This window comes from Taeniopygia guttata, chromosome 4, assembly GCF_048771995.1.
Source record: "Taeniopygia guttata chromosome 4, bTaeGut7.mat, whole genome shotgun sequence".
Taxonomy (NCBI): domain Eukaryota; kingdom Metazoa; phylum Chordata; class Aves; order Passeriformes; family Estrildidae; genus Taeniopygia; species Taeniopygia guttata.
The window spans coordinates 9347090-9365342 of record NC_133028.1 but is presented as its reverse complement, the minus strand read 5'-3'; the positions used below and the strand labels follow the sequence as shown (position 1 = coordinate 9365342).

At 36.8% G+C, this 18253-nt stretch overlaps 1 protein-coding gene across 4 annotated transcripts in view; it reads right to left on the bottom strand.

Annotated features, from left to right (window-relative positions):
* Positions 1-18253, bottom strand: part of HTT (huntingtin) — a 79272-nt gene that overhangs the window by 41628 nt on the left and 19391 nt on the right. For all 4 annotated transcript variants that reach the window (XM_030270625.4, XM_030270626.4, XM_072927959.1 and 1 more), the window contains 20 exons: positions 17771-18135; positions 15939-16062; positions 15545-15663; positions 14536-14647; positions 13859-13999; positions 13047-13205; positions 12858-12955; positions 11277-11416; positions 10395-10458; positions 9902-10002; positions 8259-8405; positions 7113-7233; positions 6789-6865; positions 4483-4634; positions 3900-4102; positions 2913-3039; positions 2144-2271; positions 1365-1475; positions 726-803; positions 40-263 (listed from right to left, as the gene is read on the bottom strand). In XM_030270625.4, coding sequence (XP_030126485.4) covers positions 40-263; positions 726-803; positions 1365-1475; positions 2144-2271; positions 2913-3039; positions 3900-4102; positions 4483-4634; positions 6789-6865; positions 7113-7233; positions 8259-8405; positions 9902-10002; positions 10395-10458; positions 11277-11416; positions 12858-12955; positions 13047-13205; positions 13859-13999; positions 14536-14647; positions 15545-15663; positions 15939-16062; positions 17771-18135 — 2791 coding nt within the window. The remainder of the gene's footprint in view (positions 1-39; positions 264-725; positions 804-1364; positions 1476-2143; positions 2272-2912; positions 3040-3899; positions 4103-4482; positions 4635-6788; positions 6866-7112; positions 7234-8258; positions 8406-9901; positions 10003-10394; positions 10459-11276; positions 11417-12857; positions 12956-13046; positions 13206-13858; positions 14000-14535; positions 14648-15544; positions 15664-15938; positions 16063-17770; positions 18136-18253) is intronic.

Here is an 18253-nt window from a genome sequence, read left to right as displayed (position 1 = left end):
AGTTCAAGTTAACATTGTGATGTAAGGGAAGGAAGTTACCCTGAAGCATCGTGCTCCTGCTCAGCCTGAACCATGTTCCTCAGACTGGCATCAGCAAGGGCCTGTGTGAAGTGTGTGTAGGGTGCCATGAAGCAATAGTGGTAGAGACCAGGCCTCAGATTGGAGGAACCCAAACGCTGAGCTTTGCCTTGAGCCTTGCTGGGGTTTGAAGACAAGCCATCGTACTGAGAAGCCAGATTTGTCCCAAACAATGTTTTCAATAACTACAGAAGAAAATTGGAAGGAAAAGAAGAAAAGTTAACATTTCAGGAAAAAAATCCCTTGATTTGTTTCTCACTGCAATTAACTTTTGAGGCCTTAAACCCAAATATTTAATTGAAAGCCTGCAAGAAATCCATCACTAAGGCAGTCAGTTCTTTGCTTTCTAGGGTTTTTTGATGCAGTTAACTGGCTAAAGAACACTTTTGGTAAGGTAGGAAACCAGCTTGTTTGCTGAACATTAGCTAAAATGGTTCTGTGAATTGGAAGCAGTTCAAGAGGAAATTAGTATCAAGGTTACAGAACAAGTAGTGAAAATGAAAGAAAATATGCTCTGTTTGCTCCACCTGGGCTAATGTTTCTACATACCACTTCCCTTAAAAGCATGGCCACTCTTAGCCTCCAACTGACAGCCAAAGGACATCAGGTATAACACTCAGACAACACATAAAAAAATAACTCCTCACCTGCTGTACACACACTGTTGCCATTGTTGGCTCTCTGTTGAAACATGATTTTAGATATCCCAAAATTTCTTCTACACACTAGAAAATCAGAAAAACAAGTGCATTAAATTGCAGGGTTTTTTTCATTATATTAAAACATTACAGTGAAAACTGGTCAGTAGCACAGGTTTTTGTACTAAGTAAATCTACATTAATTTAAGGGAAATCAAGGAATTACATAAAGAAATAAAAATTCAACATTTTCCTCCTAATCTTAAAATATTACAATGTCTAACACCACAGTTCAGGAGAAAAAATATCGAGACACAGGAGAGGAAAGGAGGGCAATAGGTCTTCTGACATTTCGGATATTTAAACATATGAATATAGGGAATGACTAAAGGCAAATCATTTGGCTAGGAAGAAAAATTCCCATGTGAAATTTAAAAAGTAAAAAATTATTCCAGTTTTCAACAGCAGTAATCTAACCTGGAGAACCTGCCTTAGCACTTTATTCAACCTTGTGGAAGCACAACACTTCTAGGACTACTGCTCCTTGGAAGAGTAGCAATTTTGAAATCAGTGATATGTGCTTTCTCCCAGTAAGGACCATGGATACTGGACAAGTTAACTACAAGAAAAAAGAAAGAAATCTTATACCTTTCCAATGTCCTGAAGAGTAGCAAGTTCCAGGATTTGAGAGAGAACATCTAAGGCAGACCGTAAGAAACATCCAAACTTCTCGTTTGTGTTCTGGAGATCCAAAGTAACCTGTTCGCAGAAAATAAAACCACATTTTTCCTTAACAATTACTTAACAAGGAGATACAAATTATTGGAAGAAGCGGGTATTGACACAAAATGATCTTTTGTATAGAATTTCACTGACAGCTTTGACTGCCTTATGCATTGCTGGAAAGGCAGGACTCCATTTTGACTAAGAAAAAAAAAGGGATCTTTGCTTGAGGAAGGCCTAGGGCATTGACAAGCAACGGAGCTGGATGATGCACTTCTAATGAACACAGTAGGTGTAATAAGAACACAATCTTTAAAGTGTACATATCAGATGACCAACTCTCTAGGGAATGGATCTTCTGTCACCTGAACTAATAAGGAAAAAGCTTCCCCATCCTGGAATAAAGTGCAGCAAGAACAGACAAGGGGATTTATTTGGGATTGCTAAGCCAGCAAAGAGTCATTTGTAACCAGCAATAATGACAGTAGAGAAACAATAGGGTGACAGTGCCTATCATGGGTTGTTGTTAGGGCAGTTTTTGTTTTTATTGGTGGTAGTTGTGATCTTTCTTTAAATTCTTTTTGTGTGTGTATAAACTGTTTACACAGGTAAACAAATGAGCTGACAGAGGCAGAACCTGTTTAAAAGAAACAAAGTGATTATCCAACCCCATTGCAGTCCAATCAAACAATATCAAGCAGTACCTTATAATTAGCATGGGTTGCTTTCAAGACATCATATAACTTCAGGTATGATGGAAGATGATAAAAGCTTCCTACTGAAGATGATTTACTTGTTGGAACAGGTCCTGTAGCATCAGTTTGCCTAGAAGCTTAAAAGAATATCACAGATTAGCACAATATGCCTTTTCTAGTCTGCTCATGACATGTACACAATATAATTTACCACATCTGCTTTATTAAACAGTATGGCTTTTTTCAATCCACACATATATTGAACAGCATTCCAACGATCCAGCCTGCTGTGGTGAGAGAAATTAACCCAGAGGGCTTAATACTGAAGTGCATGTACAATTTACGAAACAGAATTAACAAGTGTTTCCTTCATTCATTACTAATGAAAGAAAAGGTTTCAAGATTCATAATCTCATTTCCAAAAGCAATGTAAGTCACTCCTGCCAAAAGATGGAAGTCAACTTTCAAATTTCTTTAAAGTAACATACGTGCAAGAATTATTTTAGTCAATAGCTGAGTAGATTCACAAAAAGTGAGGAAAAGGATTCAGCAGTGATTTTGTTCTGAAAAGTACAGTTAATTTTAAGCTTACAGTTAATAAAAACCAAAACAGTAAAGAAGCCCCCACCCATGTCTGCCTTTCCACCATTGCAGTACCCTGCCAGCCTCTTGAACTGAAACTCCAGAAAGATTACTCAGTTTTATTTCTGCTCTCTCTGCCATAACCACATGGTGTGGGGCAGGTAGATGGAAGGGTTAACAGAAGTGATGTGCCTACCTGGACTTGCTTCCCCACTCTTTTTAGGGCTCATTGGCACAGATGCTTGCTCCACAGACTCCCTCTCTTTCCCCTTTCTCCGAATCGGACTCAGAGACGGTGGGTTTGTGAGAGAAGGTAATGCTGCCTAGAATTAAAAGAAGCTTTATCAGTTTTTTAAGTAAGTAGGTTTTTTTCTTCTACAAAAATACAAGCATATTCTTCTTTTGTTTAAACTCCCCTTCATTTGACTGTCAGTTAAATTTAAATGTTTCGGGTTCAGGACATGAATTTCCTGTGTGAAAAGGAAATAGTTTAATATATTCCCTACTTTATTTTCAACTTCAGCATAGGCCAACGAGATTGAATTTTCAGCTTCAGCATAAGACAATGAGATTAAATTAAAACTCAGCGACTACAATTCCTTTTGATTCCAGATAAAGGAGTTTCAAAATTATATACAAACATTTTTAAAATATGAAGAAATTACTCATTTTAACAATTCTGTCTTACAGTTTCTAAATCAGTCTCTAAATGCATATGCCTCAAAAAAACCTCCAAAACCCTCAAACCTGGAAGTACCTCATATAAGCTGTTTCAGAAGTCAAAATATTTTAGAGAATATTCAGAAGATAAAAGGGTTATTTTTAGCCCCAAAAAGAGCTCAGTACATTACAACCAGCCAACCAGCCGAAAAGTCAACACTTTTCCCAGAGTATGCAATCCAGTACTTCACATACTCTATATACTCCTCACTGAATTAATGTTTCAAGTGAAGTCAGCAGGAGTAAAAGACTCAAAATTTAGGGTAATATTTCAAACACTGCAGAACTGAAGAAAAACCTGTTATGTGAAGAAAAAATGCACTTTTTTCACGGTACTTGCTTTACTATACAGAGTCGAGTCATTATCACAGAATATCACCTATATCAAGTCTAAAATGTGAAGAGGTACTTAGCACAACTGTATTTAAGTCACATAATTTTATTTTTTATTTTTAATATATACCTTTACTGCTGGACCAGGAGCCACATCATCCATTACATGTGCACAAATATTAATGACCTTCAGCAGATGAGAAAAGAGCTGTTCTACTAAAGTGACAAGAGCTCGATCTGACAGAGCTGGCCAGGGTTCCTCCTGCTTTGCAGCACCTTGGTTTATATCTTCTTCAGCACTCCAGGGATTCTTTAAGCACTTGGGAGCACTTGCTACAATTTCAGGAAATAGAAGACAAAACTTGGAATTAAGCACCAGAAAATTCTGAAGGCAGCTGTGGTTATTGTCTCTATATGAACAGAAATTTCAAAGCCAGGAGTAGCTGCAGAGTTAAAAACAAAACCAACAAAATTTGAGTTCTTTATACCCAGCTTGTACTAAGCATGCCCTTTGGCAACTGTAGGAAATCTGCAACTTAGCTACAAAGAGGTAGTTTCTTTACAAATCTCCTGGGTGCAAGTTCCTTTTTTATTTCTTCTGCTTAATCTTACAAGTTTTTCACGGCATACAATCAGAATAGAGTGAGACATGGCCCTTCTAATCCTAATGGTAAAAATATTAGGACAATCCCACTTTTCTTGTCCTGCCTTACCTGCAAGCAAATTTCCAGTCAAAATCAAAGCATCCTGATGTGCTGAGAGGTCCAGTGGGAACCATGCTGATGAAAGGAGGGACAGGACCAAGCCAGCCATACCAATGGTGCAGCCCTTCTGAGCTTCATCTGAAGAACTTGGCTGGGAAACACTGGAAGTTTAATTTTGGAATGTCATTACTTTTTTTCCCCCTTTTGGCAAATTAAGTCTTGAGAAAACCAACAGTAAAGCAGATGGCTAATCTAATGAAATTAAATCTGTGCCACAGAAATATACATTTAACACTCAAATACAACTTCAGAAAGCAATTTGCAGCAGACCTGTCAATACTCGGGTTTCTTTAAGAGCCATTACCTTCCTTTTAATAGCAAATATCAAGGCAATAGTGACATCTACTGATAAACTGAAGAATTCTGTATTTATTTGCTACCCACTACAGGCCTGAAATATCTTCAGTTAAGTCTTGTGCATATGCAAGGTAAGGATCAGAGACATTAGCTGTAGTATTGTAATGTAACAAGATAGTGCTTTATAGTGACAAGAAATTATTAAACAATTGCATTCCATCAAATCCTCTATATTTTTTGAGTGAACACTATCTTCTGCTTTATCCTGTGTTTTCCTTGACAATAATTATAAGACCAGATTTTCCCATGGAAGTCAAGTTTAAGAAAGGGCAGGCAGAGATCACCAGAAGATGTTTGGCAGAATACTCTGTGAATTACACAGATCACTTCAAAGCTGTAAGACCTATATACTCCAGCTTCTTTCAGGAAAAGACCTTATGTAACCTCTAAATAAAGGGAATCTGAAAATCTTTCAAAATATTTTTTAATTTGAAATAATTAAAATTTTCTAATATAGTTACTCTGGTCTAACATAACTACAGGAACTTCAGAGAATTAAACTAAGTATAGCTATTATTTTGATAACACTCCAGAGGTAATTACAGTGCCATCCTTTGGTCTTTGTAAAGTATTTTCCCAGGCAACTTCTTTATTTCACATACAGTCAGAAATCCATTACTTAATCCATGTTGAGCTGTACAGAGTAGGAATGCAGCAGTTCCAGTAACTTCTTAATCATAAGAACAAAAATACTTAAGATATGAAGGAACTTCAGCAAAATTCTCATGTTACTATCCATGTTATTATTTTCTTATTATCCAGAACAATAAATGTCCATATCATTCCACAAAAATAAAATTAGCAGTCCAAACTGCTGGCCAAAAAATTTGTGAAGAAGGAACCAGAGGAAAGGGCAAAGGCTATGTCATGGGATCATTTATAAATCTTACATGCATCTTTAAAACAAAATTTTTAAGCTAGGTAGAAGAGAAGATATATTGATTTTATTTTCCAGCTAAGTACTGCTCACATCATTTTTTACCACTGGACCACACTTTTTATACTACATATACCAGTTAGGGCCAGCAAAGGAAGCAAGGGCTTTTCTTGCTGACAAGAAAAGAATCTGGGGATGCTTGTTTTTTTTTAGGTTTGGGTTTTGGTTTTAAAATAAGACAAAATTTACCAATTAAATAGAGTAAGAGACACAATGACAGTAACAAATAAAATCAACACAGATTATATTAGATGTATTTAAAAACTGAACAGCTCCACAGGTGCACATCTCCAGCAGCTACTTTTACTGCTCACATGGCACAGCACTAATAATAAGAGGCAAACATCAAAGCTCTTAGGCTGCCACCTGTACATTTGCATCCTGAAGAAACTCTTCAGAATATAAGTAATTTGGGACTATCATGTATTACCTATATTAACACTGAAGTATTACAGATACCCAATTTGCTGTTCCCACTCAATGTGCCAAATGAGAACAACTTAAATGCATCTGACACTATTATAGCAGCCAAGATGAACCAGCTTCCTTGACCCACCATTTTTCAACATAGACATGAAACCAAGATGAAAATTTTTATGTCCAAAATTTAAAGAGATACTACAAAATATAATATCCCAAAGATAAACATCCTTTCAAAAGCACGGAATATTTTCCCCTATATCACATTTCATAGATGCTGACTATATCTATCTTTCTATAAGGGCAGCTGCAGCCAATCCCTGTGACAGCCACTATGGTTCCAGGAATGACAAATGCTGGCACTTAATACGCTGACAACCTGAAGTTAAAATTTTCTGTATTCTGTACAAAGTTCTTAAAGAACTGCTAGGATACACTTACCAGCATATACCTAAACCAGGACTTCAATGACCTAAGTAAATCCACTTCTGTTTCACAAATGTGACCTCCAGAAGCTCAATTAATAAAAGAGGGAACATACCCACAGTGCCATCCCACACTCCAGGTGCAGACTGGAAATGTTGTGGAGAGAAGACACAAAGCTTCACAGCAGCCAAACTGAAAGCAGACACCAAGAATCCAATTAGTTTCACCATGGAAGAGTCAACAACACAGTCTCTTAAAAGTGAGAATTAAATCTATTACTGCTGCCATTGTCACAGTACAAAAGCCCCAAATTACAGTCAGGAAATCATTAAAAAAAAAAACAAACACCCAAGCATGTAAAATAGGAAAAAGTCAGACACCATAGTAAGAAAACTCAAAGAAAATCTATGTACAAAAACTCACATATAAGAAAACTCACTGTAAGTGCTCTTGTAGTGGATATTGTCAATGCATGGGAAATTGCTGCAATAACCCTTGAAAGGTTGTTTTCCATAGTGACATCTGTTGGACTTTGCAGCATATTGTAACCTCTGTATGCTCTGAAATAAAAAGATTTATACCCACTAAAAAACGTACTTAAAAACCCCCATCCCAATCAATAATTATTAATTTTATTACTTAAATATTTAAGCTTAAATTACTATTATGTATTTCATAGATTGCTTGTAACATACAAAACCAGAGAACAGTCTAAATACCATCTTATACTGCAGTATTTTTGCGGTTGTATTAGTAAATGCTATTTAATTTATAAATAAAACCTCTTTGTTAGTGAACAGAAATCAACTGTCAGTTTCTAACTACATATTGAGAAATGACCACCAATTCAATTTTGCTGTTGTCCTTGCTGTTGGTCAAATGGATTCAACATTTTTGCATGCTCACAAGGTTTGGATTATTTCTGTAGAAACTCTATTTTCTATCCAGAATAACACTGGATCCACAAAGTTCTACTGCTTCCATACTATAGCATATATCTTAAGTGACAAGGTCAAGACCATATACCAAAAGGCATACAATTCAAAAGCTTTATGACAAACTGACAGAATACAACAACCCCTATAAATACATACAACTCATACCGTCTATAAGACAGAAAAAGTACAGCTGGCAGCAAAAAATACAAGAGCACACTACCAAAACTATAATTTATTTTTAAATTATAAAGGGAGTACAGCCTTCTGCAACTACAATCATTAAACAGGATGTGGAGAGTTATAAACCTGGATCAACAATACCTTAAGAACAGTAACATACATACAATTAGCTTGAAAAGCTGGACCTGGTTTTATAACTTAATGGGCAAGTAGGGTGACTTCAGGTTTAAGAGAAGAAACTATCTCAAAACAAGGACTCTGTGTGAGCACATCACCAGTAACTCACAAAGTATTCTTTGAACATGAGTCAGTTTCTGTAGAATTTAAACCTTCTACAGGTGCTCCTACAGACTAGCAAAGGAATTCATAAGCACGTGGGTTTGCAGGATTTAACTACAGTCCTAGACACTGCAAAGTGAAATTTGGGTCTCCATTCCTTTTGAAGCAAGGCCAGGCAGGTAACACACCTGGTGATAGTGCTCACTGCAAAGTGAGATGGGGGCTGTGTTTCATGCATGAGGAGTTTCAGGTAGACACTGCTTTGGTCTCGTGCTACTGCCACAACTGGGTCAGCCTGTCCTTGATCACAGTTATAAAACAGCTTTGGAACAAGCCTGGAAGAAAATTGAGTGTCAAAAAGAAAAATTATTCAGATATTGTTGAACACACAGTTTAAATACATTTATTATACACTTCAGCAAGCTACATATGTTAATTGCACATATCAAATTGTAAATAGCTATTACCTAAATTTATTACGCTGAATTAATCTTTATATAACTGCTCTTCATTACAATCAAGGAGCTCAAGTCAGGACAAAGCAACTGCTCCAGAAATACAGTAATAAAAAAAAAAAAAGCCTTTTCTGGAGATACCTCCCCACACATACTACAACAAACACTTACACAGATAACTTCTCTCTTGCTGTTCCCTGACCTCCCCAGATATTTTCCCCATGAGTACCTGTATCAACTGAGAACTCATTCATACTGAAAAAAATAATTTTTTACTATCTGATTTCTATGCAGCAAAACCAAAACACAAAATTAAATCCATTCTTCTTGACCAACAGTATTTTCAACTTATGTAAAAGTGAAAAGTTATTTTACACGTTTTTGTAATCTCAGTGAGGGTACTTCCAATGAATGTCCTTACTGGATGTTTCAAGGAGTTTCTACAAGCTTGTAGCAGCTTTCTTGGGCAGGTTAAGTCTTTTCCGATCTTAACACAGCTCCTGTCACTAAGTCAGTATGAAGATAGAAAAAACTTCAACTTGTTACCACTCAGTTAATAAAATAACTCAATTTCAGAATCAAGTCCCTTAATAAAACCACAAGCTCTATGCTGAAACAGTTCATGACTCCTCTACTGAGCTGCTTTGGCAATATAAACACTTCTAAATGTTTAAACTTTAAAATATTAGTTGTTATTAGGAATGGACAACAATTAACAGTATGAAAAAACTAGGAAAGAAACTCCTCTGATAATAAAATATCATTCAGTGTTACATGCTCCCAACTTCTTTAAACATAAAATTTAAGTCTCCGAATTCCAGCAAATAAACTACCAACTAATCCTTACCCTTTGGTGCATTTATCTGTACAGTAACTATAACTGCAGTAGGTTACAGCAAAGATCTGCTTTGCAAACAAAATTAGCAGATGCACTATGATCAGTGAGCACTAAAGTTTTAAGATACACTGTGTATGACCATGTGAAAACTATAATGGTTGGGAACTGGGACAAATCTGCAGTACTGTAACATTTTAAGTCAATCACCCACTGCCAGGATACTGAACAAACCACTTCAGGATGAAGAAAAATATTCTGAAGAAACTGAGACTGAAAGTGACCCTCTGAATGTAATTTAATATAATTGGATTGCTAACAGAAAGCAAAGTACAATTGCCGGATTAGTCAGAAAGATGCATGTCCCAGGTACCATAAAGATGTGTTTGTTTCCCATCTCTCTTATGAATAAATACATATACAAGCATACAGACATATATATATGTATATTAAAAATACCCAAGGCATTATTTTAGTTATAGGTACACAACAATATGCAAATATCTTTTTCTCTTCCTATAAATAAAAATGTCACATGTACCTCATTAAGCAAGCTGCAGCCACATGTCTCACTCTTGGATCTTCATCTCCAAGCAGACTTATTACAACATTTTCAAGTACTCTCTCCTGAAGCTTTAATAGCTAGAAAATAAATTAGCGCAGTAAATAAAGTTCACTGACCATTTTCAGCATTTGATCACATCGTTAAAAGAGAATTAACAAGTGAGATTTCTTTTGTCATGCAAGCCTGCAAGACCATCTCTACCTTAACACTGCCAACCACATTCTCTAACTACACAAATGTCAATTCCTTTTAAGTTAAAAAAGAACAAGCCACAAACACACCAGAGAAAATTAAGATATCTGATCTCCATAGTAAGTATATTCCCAATTGTAGTAAGTTTTAGAACTTTAATCTATTTGCACAAAAAATACAATAGCCATCAGTGTTGACAGAATTAAAAACAAAATCATGACACTGCACTGGTACCTTAATCCAGAAACACAATATACTGATTAAATAATTTACTTACACCAGTATAATGATGAATACCTCTGTGCAAGCTCTCAGTCTTTCCTTCCAAGAAGTTGACTAGCCTATGACAAAATAGAATTTGGAGTACATTAGTTAACATGGTGTGTTACTTCTCCCTTTACTGCTCTGAGGCTTATTTTTGCTTATTTTGTAAAAACACCACTATAGGGAAAATGTACCAAACACTTTTTGCAACATTTAGAAAAGGTAAGTTATTTGCTAACCTACTATCTGGCTAGTGTAACTGAAGAAAAACAGTCCTACCATTAAAAAAACCCCATTATTTAAAGACCATGATTTTAATTGTATTTTTTCCCATGCACAAAACCATCAGACTATTTTGAAAAGACACTAACACATTCCAAACATCACTATTCACAAAGAGTCCACTTCTGTATGACTAAGGATAACCAGAAGAACTTTCATATAAACATCTTTTGTCTTTCAGCTTGGAAGAACCAACAGAGAATGAGAACTAGAAAAAGAACAAGTCATATTTATTTCAGTATTAACAGAAACTGAGTGATTACGGAGAGCTGACAACAGAGTACATATCAGGGAATTTCTCTTTAAAAACACACAAAACTGGATGGAAAAACTAAGTTAGATTTTATATGATGTGGTCTCTCTCTGATCACACATTTATAGAAGACTTGATACAGACCAATGAACTAAAAACTTCAACACATTGTTAGTAGGACTGGGCTTGGTTGTGCAGCCAGTGGTAACTTCACAAAGGAATTCATACAGGATTGGCTGATCTGAATTAGTTTTATGAAACTCATTAATGCTTCAGAAGAAATTGCACCATTACAGTTACAGTTTCCTATGCTTCTCTGCACTTCAGCTACTAAACCCATGGAAAAATATGAACACTCACCGAAAATCTACCTCTGCAAGTGTTTCCAGAAGTTCTGTCCTTACAAGCCAATATGAGCTGTTCTTCAGAGCAAGGAGGTCAACAATCAATTGCAAACCCAGTTCACTGTAACTGCTACTGCATAAGCTCATGATGCAATGCTGAGAAGAAAAAACAACTTTCAGTTATATTACAGAAGAGGTTCTCTGAAAAGCAGAATGAAAGTCATCAAAAAAACCCACCTGTTTTCTTTAGAATTCTAAAAAAAGTTATTGGATAAGAGCTAGGATAAGAACCAGAGCTAGGTACCCTGCAAGGCCAGAAAACCATTTCCATGTGAACTGCTATAACCTGCTGCTGAAATGAACCTCTGGAGAGGAATGCAGGCCACAGATCAGAGGGCAATCCTCTAAAGGAGGGCTCACAGGGCTAAACACCACAAGCACTGTATTCTCATCTGTTCAAAAACAGTCTTTTAAATTCCACAGGGTACTTTTAGACACCTGGTTCTGATTTCCAAAGTTTTTCAAAAAGTCATACCTCTATATTTGAATGTTCAATTATAGGCACAATGTGTGACCTTTAGAAAAAGTTATAGAACTCCACACCTCCATGTCTCATTTAACTACACAAAATGTACTTTCTTGTTTGAGGATTAGACACCCAAAAGGCTTAGAACATTTCCACCAAAATGTATAAAGTCACACTATATACTCAGAAAAAGAAAGAGCCAAAGTTGACTAGTATTAAGTTGCCTGAACTGAACAATTCTGGTGAAGTCTTCTAAAAAGCCATTATGGCAAGTGTAGTCACACATGAAATCACTACACACAAACACGAACATTGCTGATTGTCTAAAAACACAGCCTCATTTACCTACCTGGGTTTCCTTCCCTCAGCTGTATCACAAGCCCCTACTCTTGGCATATAAAACTGTAATTCCCATACACAAACTATCTACATTTTACTAAAATTTATGCTTTGCCTCACAGGTCCTTAAGTCTCTGATTTGTCCATGTTCTACTTTATTGGAAAAACTCTCAAAGAAAGCTCACTCCTTCACCCTACTGCTTTTTCACCAAACACCTTCCCCAGATTTTATTACAGAAATAAAATTCACATACTCTAAATTCCAGTCACTCAGCTGTCAACTCTGTTTTAACAATTGCCTGAGGAATCTTTCGTCCAATTTGAACCACTCACTTTCCTGATACTTTCCAACTTTTAAAAATTATTTCAGAAAATAATCACTATTTTACTTGTAATTTCTCACCTTTAATTTTTTCTCCAAATACAGGCTACAAGCAGGTGTTCTATGCTCACACTCCCCTGTTCAGCCTAGATAGTCTTTCTATCTAGTGCACTCATCCTACTATTGGTTAATGTAACATTAAAGCTCATACCAGTATATTTCTCATGAGAAACATCATTATTAGATTACAAGGCTACATGATCTAACCATATAATTACTTTCAGTGCTGATAAAGTTCTTCAGGAAGAAATAATTTTATGCTGGATGTTTACACATCTGTGCATAGCAGCATCCCAGTAATGAATCACAACTGTGATCTGTGGTGGTGCAAATAAATTCCTACTGCTTACCCTCACAGCTGTACAAGCCAGTTTGCATGTAACAGAGGACTCATCTTTCAATGTTTTCTGTAACAGAGGTATGCAGTCTATCAAGGAAAAGAGATTTCCTAAAAAAAGAAAAAAAAAAGAATTTTGAGCAATGAAACATTGCAATGTTACATTACAAGACAAAAAGATACCAATAAAATAAATTGTTACCTGTTGAGCTTCTGACATTTATTAGCCATTTTTCCACATCAAAGCGAGATTTAATTAGAATGGAGTTGACAATTGTTCCACAGAGAATGGCAGTAGCTCCTCTAATCTGGGGATCTCCATGGTCAATATAGTTCAGAATGTCTGACACATATTGCTCCTCTAAGAAAATAAGTTACAACTACTTTATTTTAAAAATACTAGTATTAGACTTCACTGATTCATAAAAATGTTACAGTGGAGGTCTCAATTATTGGACAATCAACATCAGCACATCCAAAACATGCCCACCATAGTTGTACCCCTCTGAGATCCCTTCCTGTGCATGCAATCTACAGATCAATCACACCATTCACACAATGATCACCTATTTAAAAAGACTAGTGATTTATTTCAACTGTACACAAAATGCTCCAGGGAAACAGAAGAAACATTTTGGTCAATGTATCAAACCAGCTGCACACTCCAGATCCCTGGAATTCATTTGTAAAAATGAACCTAACGGCTTAGACACCATCTATAACATAGACTAAATTAAATTGGAAGAAAACATTTGTAAAAAAAAAAAAAATACTCCTTCCACATACTCATTGTTTTAAAACAGCTTCAACTTGTCAGAAGCAAGCTCATCCACCGTAAATTAAATCTTACGACAAAAAATATCCCTCACCACATGCACAGCACATTCATTCCAATTTGTACAGTATTTGCTCACAAATACCGAACTGAGTTTGGAGTTTTCAGGGTAGATATTGCCTCATTTATTTGAAAACCCAAACACAGTAATAAAATGGGATATGTGCACTGCAACATACCATACTCTTCTCCCATTGCCTCCAGAGGTGTTTTATACAGTTTGCTGAAGAAGGACTCAGGGTGAAGTGCAACGGCTGCTCCAACACAACTTACTGCCAAGGCTTTTACACTGACTCTAACATCTCTGTCAGGAACTAAAGCTGCGGGGAAGAAACAAAAATTATTAAAAAGAAGGTCTTTAAAAGCTTCCTGAATTGTTTTAAATTTAATTAGTAACACTATATAAAATAAAATAGCTTAGCCTGTACAAAAATATGAAGGCAGAGCAAGCAGTTCCAGTTTGTCAGAGGCAGCAGACAGGCTGCTTTTTTACTTTCCTCAAATGAACAGTATTTGAAATATATTTGAAATACTCTAATACAGGCATAACATACTTCCAGCTCACCTCCTTCCAAAACCAATATATTATATGGGCATGTGAGCAAGTAAGAGTTTAGAAAACGGAAAAAGAACAAACACTCTAAATCAGTCATACACCATGACAGGAATGGGGTTAAGTCCCCATCCCTGGATGTATTTTAAAAAAATGCAGATGTGGTGCTTAGGGACTGCCACAGAAGAATATCCAGTATTTCCAATAAAGTGAGATCAAAACCAAGACAGAGCAAAGTGATCACATTTCAAACTTCCTACACTGAGAGACACAGAAGCCAGTGAAGCTCAAAGACAAACATACCTCCTTTGTCCCCAGTGAGCAGGAAGGAGGCCGACAGCAGCCTGACACAGTGCACCAAAGGAGCACAGTCTCTGTCAGTGTAGTGCCCGATGTCCCCCTTTACCCTGGAGGGCTAGTGAAAGCAAATCACAATGTTCATACAGAAAAAAATTTATCTTCAATATTAGCACAGGATTTAGAAATATTGCACATCCTCAAATGTCTAAAGGTTTAATACAAAATGAATATATAATATTCATATGTAGTTTAATATATATTCCAAAAAAAGGCCTCAAAGTGCAATGCTTTGGAGAAGTTTATATCCTGTATCAGAACTGATTCAATTTTATTATAGAAATATTTTATTGTAGATTTTTCTAAACTACCTAGACTTGCTGCTTGCATGTGAAGAGCATACTAAACCACTTGTTGCCACCAAACTTTGGAAACTTTGTATGAAAAGCATATTATCTCTAAGTTGTTTTCTGTAGTTTCACATTTAAAATTCCCCAACAGTCCAAGCTGATCTATTTCTGCCTGCCACAAATGAAAATTTCACCCCAGCTCAGAATAAGGTCCAAAGATAAAGCCAAAAAAATGTAAGAGGAACTCAGTAACTTGTAGTTAGAATGGCACCAGGCTCAAAGACTAATCCCTAAGGAGATCATGAAGTTACCTACACAGGTAGCAATCAGCACAAAATATTTGAAGTAAGAAAGTATCAGTGTAGGCTACTAATGCACAGACAAATAGGGTTTGTGTTCTCAGTAGGGTGTTCTGATATGGCTTTGCTGGTGATGATTGCATTTAAGATATCACACTTACATATTCGTCTTATGTTAAATGAAATTCAGGCTGTAACTCAGATTCCCTACCAACCTGAGTTCTTTGACCTATAACGAGGCACATCACATATACATGCTTCCCACATTTACCACTATAATTTACTTCATCATAACTGTCATTTAATTTTTTTTTTTAAACTTAATTGTTTTGAACTTTAAAACTGACCACTGTGATTACTTCTCACCTTGTTCTCGTGATCACCAGCATCTGCTGCCTCTTCTTTGGATGTAAATCGATCCACGCTGCTATCAGAGGGCTGCCTACTATGGCTCGTGGTTTTCAGCAGGTGAGACTGTTGAAGAGCTTTAGAAAAGGCAATTCATGAAATATCATTTCAGATGCAAACTAAAAGCACTTTAATTAAACTTAATTATACAAACATGAAAAACAAATTAGCAGTGATCAAAACAAGTGATTGATCCCAAGTGTTGAAATATATTCCTTATTTCACATAGCCATCTAGTTATTTGTTTTTCATATCCATTACATGAGTCTTCACTCCCTTCAAGTGCAGATGCACCTGAACACCTGTCTAATGATGCCACCTGTCTGGCCCGCCCCTGTATTTATCAACATACCAAGAGAAGAATTTCTGAAGGACTCTGAAGAATCATCTTGGAGAATATTTGTAGCTTCATCTTCCTCATCCTGTAGCTGCCCAATTTGCATTCCAGAATACTGTCCTTCAGCACCCTCCAAAACCTACACAGTGCAAGGATAGGACTTAAAATAATTTCTCTTCACATAGAGTATTAAATCTGAAACATGCAGTGTTAGTAATCTAGAAAGAGTCTGAAAGCAAATGTGAGCCTGATAAATATTAGTGTCCAGCTGCATGTAAGCCCCAAAGCACTTCCCCTCCTCCTGCAGCTCTGGGGCTATTGGAAGCCACAGTTCCATCTGAGAGTCTCTCAGATGAGCTATGAACTTGGCTGCCAACAGGGACCAAGTAAAACACTCAGTCCATTGCTCCCCTTGCTCCCTCATCACAAATGTTTCTCTCAGCAGTTACAAATCACAACCAACACCTTTACTGGCACAAACGGAACTTGGCCCTTGCAGTTAAACTCCCCCATAACCTCACTTGTCCTAGATATGCGAAGTCAAACTGAGAACACACTGTGTAGGACAAGAAAGGACAAATAAGTTTAAAGGATGTTAATTTCTTCATTCAAAGCCAGAGACTACTCAAGTGGACTCATCTGGATAAGAGTTTGACCCTTGGAACCAAGGCACTATATAGGCAGTAGGTATATGGAAAAATAACCATAAAAATCAATCATAATGATCAATGACAGTAAAGTAAAAAAAAACAATTTCACTAATTTTTCAGAAAACAGGACACTTCTTCAGTTACTTCCTGTCTTTAAAAGCACCTGGAAATTGTTAATTAAAGAGCTTGTGTGTCAGTAACTTGGACAACCACTTAGTCTGTCAATTATGAAAGGATAATTTTACATGTAATTACTGTTTGTAAACAGTATGCCAACTGACAAGACTTTGCATAAACACATTGTGCCAATAAACACACCTTGTCAATAAATGCCTGCTCCCTTTGGCCTCTGCATTGCTTTTGTTTAATTCAGAGAGCAATTGTCATCACTCCTTTGGTTCTTGAATCTTTACACTTGCAGAAGTATTTCCTTACCATGATTATAAACTTACTATTTTTTAGTTCTAAGTTTTCTCCCTTTTGAATTTTCTGCTCTGGCTTGCAGTAATTGTATTTTTGCTGGTTTTATTACAATCTCACAATACACTTGCCCAAGAGAGACAAATGTCCTAAAATAGATATCCTGTATGCACATTTCAGGTGTTTATTAGATATGTAACTGCTACATTTGTAATTCATGCAGTATTTGCCCATTATAGGAGAAATCCTTAAGATGGGATAAAAAGGGGAAAAAAAAAAAAAAGATGAATTGTGCTTGCCAAGTGTAAAAGCACAGGCAGAAGGCAGTGTGAAGCACTGTGCTCCAAAAATATTTTTTTAACATTCCAAATAAACTGTTCACCCTTTAACACTTCCATTAACCTTCCTGCACCAAAACAAATATTAATATATCTATATAAAATTACAGATATACTACTAAGATGATATATTTATGTCAAGGCTTTGATATTGCCACTCTTTCAGTGAGTGAAATCTGTAATGCCTTCACATGACCTACCCAGAGAACACACTGATTACATCTTTGTAGTTTTTCATTATTGCTGAAGTGTTAAAAGGAGGTCAGGCTCTCCAATGGAGGTGTGAGCTGCTGACCTTTCCATTGTTACTAGCTGAGGATTGAAAAGTAGAAGACGAGTAAGGAGACGAGTCCAAGTCTGGGCCCTCCATGGAAGAGCTCTGAGATATGTCGGGCCCCTCGGTAGAAGGAGATCCCCCCTCTGCCTGCTGCACACTTACAATTTCAGAACTGTCTGAAGGGGTTACAGCAGAGTCTGGACCTTCTGTAGTAGTCTGAGAGCTATCACTAATTGGTGAGGAAGCCTGTGTGCCATCATTCAAATCCATAGTGGCATCTGACTGGACAGCACTGATCTGGCTGGAGCTTCGACTGAGCACTTCATCATCCTCCCCTTCAGCAGCTGTACTTGTCAGATCACAGCTTGCCAAGTCCACAGAGTCTGACTGCAGCGTGTGCTGCGAACGGGGCTGCTCCGTGATGATGTCGTGTCCCGCGGGATCAGCAGCTGAGCTCCCCACCGACCCCGCTGTCGACACACCTGATGAGGAAGCCAGTTCACTGGTTATCTCACCCTTCACAGAAGCTGCAAAACACAGGCATTTATGAGTCAATCCAGTGTTTCAATTTGTGTTTCACTCTCGACATGAAAACACAGGCGAAACCACATCATAAACTAGGGTAAAGAAAGTGTGTAATGAAAC